This window comes from Phyllostomus discolor, chromosome 2 (genome assembly GCF_004126475.2).
Source record: "Phyllostomus discolor isolate MPI-MPIP mPhyDis1 chromosome 2, mPhyDis1.pri.v3, whole genome shotgun sequence".
NCBI lineage: Eukaryota > Metazoa > Chordata > Mammalia > Chiroptera > Phyllostomidae > Phyllostomus > Phyllostomus discolor.
The window spans coordinates 162,897,275-162,912,310 of NC_040904.2; the positions used below are offsets into that span (position 1 = coordinate 162,897,275).

The window sequence follows — 15,036 nt, forward strand, 5'->3', positions numbered from 1 at the left end:
CTTCAGATGGAATTGTGGAATGTAATATACTGCTAATTTGTTCAGTACTTTACAACAGTAAATTATATCAAAGGATCTGATAAAACATAGGCAAACCTTATTTATATGAGTAGCTGGAAACAAGCATAGATAAAATTTACAGATAGTTCAGAAAACTCATTAAAGTTATTTTTAACTTCCTGTATCATCAAACCTTTTACTTTTGATTTCCTGTATATTTCCAGAATTTTCTTGTTCTTTTTCCATAATAGACATGAGGAAGGTAAGAGATAGAGTTAACACTTGATTAGATGATAAGGGGATCAATTCATCAATAGGACACAACTGTCCTAAATTTTGCACAATGAATAATAAAGATTTTAATTACATGGAAGAAAAAACATACATCTGCAACAACACATTTCTATGTAACCCACAGATCAAACGAGATCACAAAGAAAATTAGAAAATGTTTTGAACTGGGTCCTGGCTGGGTAGCTCAGTTGGTTGGAGCATCATCCCATACACTTCATATCCCATACAGTGTACCTAACAGTGTACATACAGTTTCAGGTTTGATCCCCAGTCGGGGCACATACAAAAATCAACCAATGAGTGCATAAATGAGTGGAACAACAAATCGATAATTCTTCTCTGTCTGTCTGTCTCCCCCTTCCTCTCTCTAAAAATCAATTTAAAGAAAAAAAGTAACAAGGTCTAAAGTTAGTGACTTATTTTTCTCTCACAAAAATCTAGAAAAAGAAGAGCAAATTAAACCCAAAGGAAGCAGTAAGTAGTTGATGAAGTATAAAACAAAACCAGAAAAATTAATAAAACTGAAAGAGGGTGTTTTAATAAAATTAAAAAAACCAAGCAAGTCTGATCAGGAGTAAAAAAAAGATGCAAATTACTAGCATCAGGAATAAGAGGAGGTTTATCATTACTCATCCTTACAGATATTAAACCAGTAATAAGGGAATATTATTAACAACTATACCAATATATTCAATGTCTTAGATGATATGAATCACCTCTTTGAAAGACAAACTACCAAAGCTCACTTAAGAATACAGAACTTCACTAGCTCTATACTATCTGTTAAGGGAATAGAATTTATAGTTAAAAACCTTCCCACAAAGAAAAGTCCAGGTCCAGATGACTACCGGCGAATTTTAAGAGACAGTTAAGAAATAATACCAATTCTATACAAAGTCTTCAGGAAAATAGACGAGGGGGGAACACTTACCAAAACATTTGTTATTTTAACTTCATCTGCTAATAGACATTTAACTTCCATTGCTTTACATTTTTAAGTGTTTTCTAGTTTTATTTTTCTCACACAACAGACCTATGAGATAAGTAGGGCAAATAACTAATACCCTTAAGGTTAAGTGAACTGTCCAGTCCGACCTTTCAATGATTTACTTAGTTGGGAGGGGATTCACATCTGATTCCTAGTCCTGATCTTGCTATTGTTAACAAGTTGCCCCTTTAGTAGCTTTTACCTTTGGAGACAGGTCTAACCACTCATTTAACCAAGCACAAACTATTAGAATCCTCAGTTGTTGAGTTGAAGATTGGGCTAGACTCAGTGCACTGCAAGCTTGACATATATTTTAAGCCCTCAAGTTATATCCCATAATGAACCAATCAATTTTATTTATTTTTTAAAGATATTATTTATTTAACTTTTGGAAAGGGGAAGAGGGAGAGAAACATTGATGTGAGAGAGAAACATCAATCGGTTGCCTCTAGTACAAATCTAGACCCAGGACCAAACTTGAAACCCAGATGTGGGCCCTGACGGAATCGAACTGGTGACCTTTTGCTTTTTAGGATGACACCCAGCCAACTGAGCCACAGTGGTCAGGGCCCAACCAAACAATTTTAGAGCAAGGATCAGAATTATTACTATATTAATCATCCTTTTGGTGTAGGATTTGAATCAGGATTGTAGCTGGAAACTGGACAAAAAGAGTTAGGAACATCTTTTTTGTCTTAAGTAACACGTTAGAATGCTCAGTGGAAGAGCTGGGTGGTCTGAGATTGGCCATCCCTATAGCCGTTTATCTGATGGTGGCCTTTCTTTGCATTTAACTATCAATATATCTGAAGTGTAGAGCACACTTTTATGATATTGTGGCATAGTAACTCACACTTAAATGTCAGTAGAGACACTTGCAAGGACCTACAAGGTTCAATAATTTCTGGTGTGGGTTTGTTTCTCCTGTCATCACCCATTATGTATTTTTTTACAGCTTTTAAATTGCCTTAGAGAGAAATTGGTCAGGATCATAATAGATTGCCAAGGAGCTGCCAAGGATACTGGTGTATGGGAAGGGAAAAGGTTCGATACTGGCTTGATTTTATTTATCTAAATTGTAGGCTATGACTTCAGTATAATTCACGTTGCAAATATACCAAGGGAATAGCAAAGCACAAAATTATGCCATATGTTGAAGGAATGCTTTCTTTTACTCCCTGAAGTTTTATAGTTTGAGGTATCTTTCTTATTCCAATTACATAAAAATTCCTTTTTTGTTAGCATGTATTAATCAGATTTTAGCCTATAGATTTAAATTCTAATACCATCTCAACAGTTAAATTAGAGGTGTTATGGTTATGCAAATTAATTTTTATGTTTCTTGAACATCTTCACTAAACTTAGATTATGAGGGAGCATAAATTGACATAGTACAAACTCTTCCTTAAAATAGAGTATTTGTTGAATTGACCTGAGGGGGCCTTTGTAACCCTTAAGCTGCTAATGTCCAAAACCTATACAAACTAGATAATCACAGGATAAGCACCAAGTCTTAATTGTATGGCTGTTTGGAAAATGCTTTATAACCATAATTTTATTTGGGAATGGACATTTTTGTTTGTTTGTTTGTTTGTTTAAGATTTATTTTTATTTCCTGGCTGGTGTGGCTCGGTTGGGTGCAAACTGGAAGGTCTCTGGTTTGGTTGCCAGTCAGGGCACATGCCTAGGTGGAGGTGTAGTCCCCAGTAGGGGTACCTACAAAAGGCGACCAACTGATGTTTCTCTCCTTCTCTTTCTCTCTCCCTTCTCTCCCTAAAATCAATAAGCATTCCTCAGGTGAGGATTAAAAAAACATATATATTTTTATTAAATTTACTGATTTTAGAGAGAGGGGGGGAAAGGGAGAAAGACATCAATTTGTTGTTCCACTAATTTATGCGTTCATTGGTTGATTCTTTTATGTGCCTTGACCTTGGATCCAACTTGCCACCGTGGTGTATCAGGCGATGCTCTAACCAATAGAGCTACCTGGCCAGGGCTAGTTTTCTTATAAGCCATCCACATTTTGTGAACATGCTCTGCTAAAGTGGTATGTCAAAATTTAAGAATCATGTCAATATACTCCAACATGGATGGTACTCATTTTTCTTAAGATTGTTTATAATGAGCTCTGGTTGGTGTGGCTCAGTTGGTTGGATGTCTTGTATGTCAAAAGTTTGGGGATTCGATTCCTCAATAGGGCACATACTTAGGTTTCAAGTTCAGTCTTAGTTGGGGTGTGTGTGGGAGGCAACCAGTCGATGTTTCTCTCTCACATCCATGTTTCTCTCTCTCTCTCATCTATCTATCTTCCTCTCTTTCTAAAATCAATTAACATATTTTTAAATTAAAAAGATTTGTTTATGATGAAATCTCCAATTTCTTAATGAAAGATGACAAGGATCTACCAGTTCATGTGTCATCACATTTAATTAAGAGAGGGCGAGTGTGAGATTAACACCATCCTGGCCAGTGCCTTGAGATGAGGTCAGTACATTTCAAGGATAGAGTTTTTGGAAAGTACTATCTGGAAGACATTTGCCCATAGTGATACCAAATTCTATTTCCTTATAAATCTTGGTATGTAACCTCTTACCCAGTGATAGTTTAAGTGTGCCCTAACTAAATTTAAAGACTGACACTTGAGAGAAGAAATTCAGTAGATTTTAATAAAGGAAAAAAATCCCATATAAAATTATTATTTTGTGGGAATAATATCTGGTAATGAGATATCAACAATTTGTGTTCCTGCTAAATATACCAGTAAAACAGACTTACACTTCAAGCAGTTCTAAACATTGCTGTAGTACACATTCACTTATATATTTTCATGGTGGTCAGACCTTGGAAGGCATTGAAGCCAAATAAAATTTATAAGGCAGCCTTTATCTCTATTTATAATGTATATGTTTTAATCTAAAAGAAAAAAAGGGCTCTTTACTCCCTTGTTCATTGGAGTAGGAGGCTTGGATAGTCGACAGACAAGATACTTGACCCCAGAATCATTCTGTGCCTGGATGAAGTAGTAGTGCCTTGGCCTGATATTTTAAGGATCACAAACTGGACCTGTGCTAGCCAAAGGAAGAGCATTTCCTCTCTCCACACTCTGTTACAAAGTTTGTGTTGTCTGTATGTGGCCTGTTAATGATAGGGGTGTTAACGACAACAGTTAATCTTTCTTCTCAACTCTTCCCTAATCCAGTCTCTTAAATGGACATTTAAAAAGCTTTTAACTCCTCTTGAATTGGGTGCTCAGGGGTTTTGGTGGAGGTGGAATGATAGTTACCAGCCCGTTTAACAAAATCTGAGATTGCCACAACAGCAGTAACATGCATCTCTATGCTGTGTTTTTGTTAAAACACCACATGGCTAACACTTTGGAAATCATAAATCTATCTAGGGGAAGAAAAAATCTTTATAGAGGGTATTTTGGTTTTTATGCAGTATGCGTTACAAACCTAAAACCACTGGTACTTCTAGAGCCTAAAGAGCAAATAACAGACCAGAATAAAATGGTTTTATAAATTTGGTTTCTTTTCATCTGTTTTATTACAATAAGGCTAGATAGAGAACACTTTGAAGACAAGGCTGTAGCTGACAATTTAATCTTTATTTGAGCTATTAGCCTTTCCCAAGGGCCTTAGGGGAGAAATAGGAATTTCTCAAGCCCGAGCCTACTGAAGCCACTCATCAGTGGCATATTTCAGTGATTTTCAACCTTTTTAATCTTGTGGCACACATAAAATAATTACTAAGATTATGCAACACACCAAAAAATACATTTTTTTGCTGATCTGACAAAAAAATGGGTGTAATTTTGCTTCCTTTACATCAGACAGCTATTGTGTTGGTAGTTACCATTTTTTTATTTGACGATCTAAGGGAAAAGAGGTCAGTGCCCCTGACTAGTCAGGTATTGCATGTTTTAAAAGTTCTTGCTGCACAACTGGTTAAAAATTGCTGGTGCATGTGATAGGGAGCTTTGCATATGCCTTCAACCTCTGCTACTTTTAGGATGGCTTTTTTTTTCTGGAGGATTTTGCCTTCTTAGTAGACTTATAGAATTTATATTGAAACTCTGAAATGAAGAGGGAGCTCACTGATAATGCGTTTTGACATTTGGTCTGAGTACCACCTCCAGATAGTTGCGTGGGTAGTTCAATGAGGCAACTTACCAGTTATTTTCTATTACTTTTTAAATAATACAAAGGAAGCCTAGAGAAAGATTTAGAATTGTGAGATTATATATGTGTATATACTTATACACACATATATATGTTTTTGCTTGTAAGTAGTGATGAAAATATAATTTGCTACATCAAGATCAAAGAAAAGCCACCAAGACAGCTGGCGTTAGAAAGGGACTGGAGGGACCTAAGCAAAGCCTGAATTGTACAGAGGAGACAGATATCCTGAGACCCAATTTGGTTGGTTCTGTGGTTCCAGGATTGATTGGTTAATGCAAATGTTAACTATCATCTGCTGTTCTTCTGGATTTCCCCAGTATTCCTCTCTAATTTCTGGGGATTGGCCATTTTAACATGTTTTTTTCTTTTATCCTTATAATGTGTGGGTTTTTTTCCTTTCTCTTTCTGCTTCATCTCCTCACCTCTTCCCCTTTTTATTTTTCTGGAAGATTCATCTGTTAAAGACGTCTCCTGTCATCAATTTGGAATGTGGGTTCTGACTGTGCCTGACTACAATGATCTTTGATGTTTTTCCAAGGCTGACTCTCCCTAGATCTCTGGTTTAGGTGTTTTTCCCCTGGCACTCAGAGGCCTGTAAGGTGAATTTGCCTTGTATCATTGATATGAAGGGTTGGTGGGGCCTGCTGTCTTCTTGTATCCTTATGGGCAATTAAATTGCCAGAATCTATCTGTAGATATTGCTGTCTTTAACAGAGAGTTACTGCGTACAATCAAGAGAGAGCTGAGAGCTGTTATGCCTGAAAGACACGAGAAATTTGAGGAGCTACTCACCCCTTCCCATGGAGATTTCCACAAGGATACGGTTGCTCTTAGAGGCTCATCCTATCTTCCTCCTTCATGGTGTCGGGATTCTACCTTAATCACTCCATCATCCTGCCAGCCATGTCTCATTTCTCATACTGGAACGCTCCCTCCTCCCAAGCTCAGCGTGAACCACCAGTCTTGATGCTTTATCTGGTCCAGGCTCTAGCTCTTAAATTGTCCGTCTGGCTTTGTGTTTCATTTGACCCTAATACACTGGGTCGCACTGTCTAAAAGAGAATTATATCCCCTCTGATGTCTGAGTGCATTTCTCATTTCTTACTGCTGCTCCTGAGCAGATCTGTAACTTCAAGGTTAAGATAAGACACATTCCATCAGAACTATGTCGTCATCCTTGCCAGCTTCTGATCTGTGACTGTCCAGGAGATTTACAAGACAATTGCATGCCATTCTTTACAGAATATTATGGTTGGACTCTATGACTCTTGGCATCAGGCCCAATTTGATTTGTCAGCTGTTACAAAAACCATTTCCCAAAGAATAAGGGGCCTCAGCCATGTGCCCTTTAGGCAGGTTTTAAGAGTGGGAAGGAGGGAATTGATCTGACTCTTTATTCCCTGGTGGTTTAGGGAGAAGGGTGGACTCCAGAATATTTTCGTCCCTTTCCTCCTTGAACTCACTTTTTTTCCCTGAAGGTTAGTGTTTCTCTCATCCTTTCCTGTCCTTTATTCCTTCACAGGATTTACTATTAGTCATTGTTTTCATTCTGCCATCTCCTATGCTTTTCTGAGTTTTAAGGCGTAAGAGTAAGTATTTTACCCTTGAGAGAGAATGCATCTGCCTGTTCTCTCAAGGTTTATTAGTTTGCTGTTGTCTAATTAACAAAGACACTGTTCCTCCTTTTTTGCTGTCTACCTAACATGTTAAGCAGCAGGAGTTACTGCATGTGATATGGTTTAATGGTTTAGGAATTTGAAAGGTCATATTTCCTGCTGCTGTTGTATTCTGCCCTATAATATTTTTATAAAAGCTTCTCTTTAAGGGACTGAACAGCTCTTTGGTTTCAACATAAACACACCCTTTCCTTAGGAGGTAGGCAGTGGGGATTTATTTGGCCCAGTTTAGTGATTCTAGAGTGAGATCAAAATTTATTTACTGCGATCACATATGGTAAGTTCATCACAGAATCAGAACCTTGATCTAATTTCTTTGGCATTGTTTTCACATAACAGTTAAACTAAAAAATTTTAACTTCCATGGCTGAAAGTCTTCAAATTTTTTTTAAATTTATGATTTGAGAGAGAGAGAAAGAGAGAGAGAAGCATGATTTGTTGTTCCACTTACTTACATATTCATTGGTTGATCCTTGTATGTTCCTTGATCAGTGATCAAACCCAAAACCTTGGTGTATTGGGATGAACCTCTAACCAGCTGAGCTACTCAGCCAGGGCTGAAAATCTTTTTAAAAGAAAGGGTTTATCAGGCCTTAGGGCAAGGAGTCTGTCTAAACCGCCAGCAGCATGGCTAGGTAGGGTAGACAGCATGTCTGTTGCCTAGTTTTTATACATCAGGTAAGGAGGAGAAAGATGTGACTATTCTGAAAGTATTTACGTCAGCTACAAAGAGGGTGGGAGTAGGTGAAACAGGGCTAGTTCTGGGATGGATGTAGTAGGGTCCTTGAAGTGCCTGCTCCTGTGGATTAGCTGTGGGCAGCAGATTGGAAAATTGATGTGTAAATACAATGCGTAGACTTCTGGGATTCTGTGGCATCTGGCTGTTCTCTCTTGGATAATCCCAGAAATAGCCACCTGGAAATTAATCCTAAATTCCAACAGATACACAGGAAATTTGAGCAGTCTTTTGGCAGAGCTGATCCACAGCTATTAACAGACTAATGTTGTTTCTTTTGCTTTCTGGCTGCTGTAATTTTAATTTAGAACACTTCAGAATATTTTTCTTGTCATCCTTTAACTATAGGAAGTAAAAAACCAGAAAACCAAAAAAAAAAAACCCAAACAACAACAACAACAAAAAACCCTTAGGAAGCCCTGGCTGGTGAAGCTCAGTTGGTTTGGAGCATTGTCCTGTAAACCAAAAAAAAGGTCAGAGGTTTGATTCTGGTCAGGGCAGTCTGGGTTAGGGGTTTGGTCTCAGGTCTGGGTGCCAATAAGAGGCCACCTATTGATGTTTCTCTTTCTTCACTTGGACATTTCTTTCCCTCTCTCTCTAAAATCAATGAGCATGTCCTGGGGTGAGGATTTAAAAAAAAAAAAAGTTAGGAAGCCCTGGCAGGCTAGCTCAGTTGGTTAGAGCACCGTCCTGATACTCCAAGGCTGTGAGTTTGATCCCAGGTCAGTGCACAAATAAGAAACAATCAATGAATGTATAAATAACGGCAAAGAGATGTCTGTCTCTCAAATAAAAAAAAAATTAAGTTAGGAGAAGTCGAAAAAGGAAACTTGGAGATTTCGTGATGGGTCCATTCAAAGTTGAGGAAATCTTTCGTAGTTGAAAACTGTCTATGTTGCTCTCTTACCCTATAATTGCTTCTGTTTGATAACCAAATAATCACCATTCTGTGCTTTTTCCTCAATCAGGTTGTTTTTGATGTCCCTTTTTATTAATCTTATGGCAGCTACCTCTGGCTCTAAAGACAAGTATCCATAAAGCAGAGCAGGGGTTTGGAGCTAACATGTTCTTTAGGATCAGGAAAAATACAAATTTATGGGACTGCAAGCTCTAAGTATCTTTTTTTATCTCAGTTCTCTTTTTCTCAAGTATTAGGGATTGTTGATATAAGTAATTTTGAATGATACATATTTTGGATGAGTAACTATTTTAAAATTTGTTGTATAATATTACAAGAACAACTAATGAGAAGTGGTTTTAACTGTGATGGTTGTGGCTGAACTGCTCTCCCTTCCCCCTTTTAAAACTACTTAAGGATTAAATTTTTTTCTGTCTATAATTTTAGTTGAAAGGTTCTTTGGTAGTGTTTCAAGGCTCTGGGTTGTTTCTGTATCTAGTAATCTCCCAAAAGACAGTTATGTAGTATCCCAAATAGTCTCTTTCCACTTTTTGTTATCTCTCCCCGCCCCCAAGCAATTTTAATTAACTGTTCCGTGACAGATGGTAGAAGAGGCCTTGTGTAAAGTGCTTCTGGTGGGCTGGATTAGGGGGTGGGTGGTTTGATCCGATACTGTTGTAGGATCTAGCCTTTCCCTTTCCCCTCCCCCGTCCAGTCGAGCTATAATCCTGTTAGATGATTGTAAAATGCTATTGATTAATTCACAGTGCCCTTAGAGGAATAAGCACAGATTTTGTATTTAAAACCCAAGAACCAATTCCCTTGAGCTCTGAGTGTTTTAGCCTTGAGGCCAAAGTAGGTACCTTCCAACTTCCTCACTCGGTCTTCACTGAAAAGGAAAGTTAAGGCTTTTAACTTTTCAGTTTGCCTCTCCCCCTCTTAGTCTAGTACTGCTGCCAGTTGCCATGGTAACGGACTGGGACAGCTGCGCAGTGGCGCCCAGGCAGCTGGGTGGGGGCGGGGGAGCTGCCAGCCCGCCAAGTCCCAGACCTGGGAGGGGAGGCCCCTCCTCTTAGCCCAGAGGGAAAGAAAGAATCGGGGCGATCCGGTAGGTAAATAAGGGAACCCCCATTCATCTTCTCCCTTTGGGGTGCCTCTTCTGCATGAAGGTATAAAGGGAGATTTTCCTCTTTTCTCCCTCAAACTGAAGAACACATATGTAAATCCTTGTTTTTCCTCGTGAGGCAGGGGAGGCCATGGCCACAATGCTTAACTGCATGCATCTAACCCAGGGCTGGTTTTAACCCCAGCGCTCTGACCTAAACTGCTCAGCTCCCGGAAATTCCAAGGTGAGTGGGGTGGGGTGGGGTACTCTCCCTGGAATAGGACATTTCCTGTCTCTGGTAAGGTCGCAGGCTGTGTGTGTGTGTGTGTGTGTGTGTGTGTTGTTTTTTTTAAATAAATCAAATCAGAGATTTTTTTTTTCTTGAAGCTTTGGACTCTGTTCTACATTCATGGCAAAATTATTTTGAAACCCCTTACATCCTCCAGCCCACCCCACTCCTCTGAATAAAGAATTTTTTAACGAAAACTTAGTTTTATTACAGGGCAGTAATGGGTACAGGCCGTATTTTGGGTGGGCAGAGCTATTGCTAGCAAGGTCTACAGATACAGTTTCCAACTATATATTCTTGGAATAATTCCTTAAAATTTGCAATTTGAAGTAAATTAGTAAATGCAACTTTTTATGCTAGTTGACCTGAACAAAATCTTGAGATTAGTAGTGACTTTCCCTAATCCTGGGAATGGTCTTCTGTTGGAGATGGAAATATTTTTAGAAAGTTCGGAAAAGAATCTAAAGATTACAGCAAAATAAATATGTAGTTCAGCTAAGAAAACAATTCCTGCTACTCTGTAATCCAGACTGTAGGCACCATTTAACATGGTTAAAGAAGAATTCTTAAAAGTGATTATGATAACAACGTGGGAATTTTAAAAAACCTAGATTCTCTGTTGAGTACCCCCTGGTTGTGCATATTTCTGAGCTTAACTCAATTTCCATTTGTGTTGCATTCAGCTTTCCTTGGGCCAATGAATGGCTCCTCTGTGTTTTGAGGCTTCATGTTGATGTGAGTCTGGGGCCAGACTTCTTTTTCCTCCTCATTCTTTGGCCTGAAGTCAACTCCAGTTAAGAGGAGAGGTACCTTCTTAACTATTTGGATTAGTTGAGCCTTGGGAATTACTGAACAATCCAATGACTAATTTTGATTTTTAGGACTAAAAATTTTTTTCTCCTCTCTGCATCCCTCCCATTCCCAAATGAGAAAGGAGGCTTAGTGTGTTTGAGATGTCAGTCTTGTTTTTGTGGACTGATGGATGCTCTGAAGAGACAAGCTCAATTTGTTTAAGGGAAATGTACCGAGTCACTGAAAATGTGAGAGATGCCTGAGCAGGCCTTTTTTTGTGCTGCTAAGAGACCAACCAGTCAAGATGCTCAGAGGAGGAGAAAGTTACATTTTGGTGGCTTTTCTTTTTTCATTTTTATAAAGAACCTTATTTAATTTGGAGGGAAAGGTTTTACTTCTATTACGGTTCTTTTAACTGCAGGTTTTCCACATTTCTGAGTCCCTGGCTTATAAATAGTTATAGAAGTTGCCAGAAGCAACATGTCACACTACTTGTCTTTTGGAATCTGAAGTTGGAGGAGTTAGACAATTATTGCTATCTAATTTTGGTCCTGTTAGTTGAAGAGAAAGTTGTGCTTGGGGAAGTTGGGATAGACCCATTTTTTGGTTAAGTTGTTAGGAATTTAGGAATTGTATGTAGAGTACTTCAAGACCCAAGAGAATGGTATATGGCAGTTGTATTATACCCTTTGCATCTCATCAAAAAGAGAAACTTGTGCTGGCCTATGCTTTCTCTGCTCTCCCTGTACTCTGTTGTAACAGGGAAGTTTGCAGGATACACAGCAGTCTCCCTCTCGGTTTAGGAGGGCTGTCTGAGTATAGGGCTGCCTCTTAAAGGCACGAGAGGACAATTTAAAAAAAGAAGAGGACAGAAAGTTAACTCCTCACATTTTGTCTTTCCCATTTGCAGGAACCCAGTAGCCTTAGTCCTTCAGGTGGAACAGCGTGCGACATGGGAAAGAAAACCAAGCGAACAGCTGACAGTTCTTCTTCAGAGGATGAGGAGGAGTACGTCGTGGAGAAGGTGCTAGATAGGCGTGTGGTTAAGGGGCAAGTGGAATATCTACTGAAGTGGAAAGGCTTTTCTGAGTAAGTGCCTTCTCTTAGGCCTTAGGACTCTACAGAAGTGGACACCTGTGGTTTATTTCCCTACGAACCACGGCCATTTTGTCTTTCTTCTTCCACTTGCACTCCTTTCCTAAGAGTCAGAAGACACAGCAATAAACTGAACAAAGTCTTCCTCCTTTTTGGAGCTAGTATTCTAATGATAATGCTTTCAAGAGCAATATCTTGAATTGGCTAGGAACATAGACTTTGGACCCAGATTGCCTGGGTCCAGCTTCTTGCCGCCACCACCACTTTGATACGAGCTGGGACCTTGGTTAAGTTCCTTAATCTTTTTTTTTTCTTTCTTCCTGATATAATAGGGATAAGACATGATACTTGTCTTACAGATGTTGGGTAGACACAGAGCCTGACACATAAGCTCAGTGTAAGTAGAAATTTACTGTTAACTACTCTTTATACATGCATTGAATAAGATGAAGATGATGATGATGTCATCATCACCATAGACTCCAAAGCCCATACCTATTCAAAGCCCTAGATCTTAGAATTGCCCTAGGATGAAGTACTTTTATTTGTTTATATTTAGAGCAAGGGGAAGGGAAGGGAGAAAGAGAGGGAGAGGGAGAGAAACATCAGTGTATGGGTTGCCTCTTGTGCGGCCCCTACTGGGGACCTGGCCTGCATCCCAGGCATGTGCCCTGACTGGGAATCAATCTGGTGACCCTGTGGTTCTCAGGCTGGCGCTCAGTCCACCGAGCCACACCAGCCAGGACCTAGGCTAAAGTGCTTAATGAGGCTTAAATCTGAGGCCACAGTCCCGTCCCATTATACTCCCCACCTGTGTGTGTGTATTTTTTAAAATCCTCACCCAAGATTATGTTTATTGATTTTAGAGAAAGGAACGGCAAGGGGTAGGGGGGGAGAGAAACATTGATGTGAGAGAGAAATATCTCTCAGTTGCCTCTGGTACCTACCCTGGCCGGAATCAAACCGAAACCTTTTTGGATGACACTGCACCTACTAAACCACTGGGCTAGGGCCATGTTTATTTTTGAAAAACTTTAAATATACAGCTGAGGCAAAAGAAGTTGAGTGAACACTCAGAAACATACCACCTAGTTTTTACAATTAACATCTTACTATAACCTATCCATCTTACTCCTTTATCCATCAATCTATTAAAAAAAAACAACCCTTGAAAAACCCTCTTTTTAAGTCAGTGAGCTGTAAGAATGATACTGAAGTGATGACTAGAATGTCTGTTAGTAACTGGCTTTATGCTGAAGTGCTAAAGTAGATTATTCTTTTCTTTGGAATAAATAGAACTAGACACATTGAAGCATAGAAGACATAATTTGAAAGGTAAAATATGTGAAGCTGTGTGATCGTTTGGTATTTTGCCTCAATTGCTGGTTAATTTTTTTATTTTACTAATTTATTTAAATATTGTTTTAAAGATTTTGTTTTTTAGAGAGAGGGAAAGGGAAGGAGAAAGGGAGACAAACATTGATGTATGAGAGATACATTAAGATACATCAGTCGGTTGACTCTCGCACACCCTCTACTGGGGATCTGGCCCACAACCCAGGCATGTGCCTTGACTGGGAATCAAACCGGCGACCCTTTGCATTGCAGAGGGTCAATCCATGCATGTAGCATGTAGCATTGCAGGGCTCAATCCACTGAGCCACACCTGCCAGGGCTAATTGATTTATTTTTAGACAGAGGGGAAGGTAGGGAGAAAGAGAGGGAGAGAAACATCAATGTGTGGTTGCCTCTCATGTTCCCCCTACTGGGGACCTGGCCCCCAACCCAGGCATGTGCCCTGACTGGGAATTGAGCCAGCAACCCTTTGGTTCACAGGCCAGTGCTCAATCCACTGAGCCACTCCAGCTAGGGCTATAGGTATACTTTAATATAAGCTAGTCCTTATATAGAACCAAAAGGACATTTGTCACTGGCTAGGGATAAAGAAGATGTCTGGTTTAGTTTTTCTTATATAGGTACATTTCTTATTTGATTTCGTAAGCTTATGATGGAGTTGGGGGTTTGGTTTTTCTAAAATCCATGCCAGGAATACAGAGAACAACTGTGAATACCAACTATTTGTTAACCTCATAATAGGACTCCTTTGATCTAAGTTAAATTAGACCCAACTGTTTAGTGTGGGGGTTATTTTTTATTAATATAACAATGTGTTTTTGACTACCTAGTGATAGTAGGCTTGAATCCAGACCATTGAGTGAATGTACTACATTTCCCACTTCTGAGTCTTCTCTGTATGGTTTGTCTATATTCTAATGATTTGAGCCCTTATTGCTTTTTTTCTAAAGAACTATTTCTCATCCTCCAAAAATTTGTTGGTATTTCTTTAAAATATAAGTAACATTTAATGGAGGAGGGCTGTATGATTTATTAGAGTGTCTTCTCATGATTTGCACAGATAATTATATGTATGAAATTACATTAGTTTGCCATTTTTGAAGAAGAATTCATATTTGAGGTTTTAACAGTTTTATCGAGGAATCGTTTACAATCCATAAATATCATTCATTGAAAGTGTAAAATTCAATGATTTTTTTTTATCCTTGTCTGAGGCTATGTTTATTGATTTGAGAGAGAGAAACATTGATTGGTTTCTTCCCCCATGAACCTGATTGGGGCTCGAACCCATGATCATTTGTTGCAAGGGATGATGCTCCAGCCAACTGAGCTGCTCGGCCAGGGCTTCTTGTGTTTTGTTTTTGTTTTGTTTTGTTTTTTCCTTTTTAAGTAAATTTATAGAGTTGTGCAACCATTTCCACACGAACATTTCCATAACCCTCCCAAATTTCCATGAGCCCATATGAGGTTAATCTCAACACCCAGCCCCCTTATCAGGGAGCCATTGATCTGTTTCTAAAGTTGTCTTGCCTAGACATTTCATGTAAATGGAATCAGACAATATATAGTCTTTTGCATCTGGTTTCTTTTGTTTTGAATAAATAATGTTTTTGGGGTTTT

General features: G+C 38.9%; 1 protein-coding gene and 1 non-coding gene across 5 annotated transcripts in view; both read left to right on the plus strand.

The window, feature by feature from the left end:
- Positions 1 to 15,036, plus strand: part of CBX5 (chromobox 5) — a 37,255-nt gene that overhangs the window by 6,013 nt on the left and 16,206 nt on the right. The window contains exons 1-3 of one of the 4 annotated variants that reach the window (XM_036018895.1): positions 9,797 to 9,887; positions 10,028 to 10,128; positions 11,876 to 12,054. In XM_036018895.1, coding sequence (XP_035874788.1) covers positions 11,918 to 12,054 — 137 coding nt within the window. In that variant the 5' untranslated portion in view covers positions 9,797 to 9,887; positions 10,028 to 10,128; positions 11,876 to 11,917. Of the gene's footprint in view, positions 1 to 9,788; positions 9,888 to 9,920; positions 10,129 to 11,875; positions 12,055 to 15,036 lie in introns of those variants that run through there. The other 3 variants (XM_028532928.2, XM_028532927.2, XM_036018893.1) reach the window with 3 other exon arrangements.
- Positions 11,679 to 11,817, plus strand: LOC114514280. The gene has a single exon (XR_003686001.1).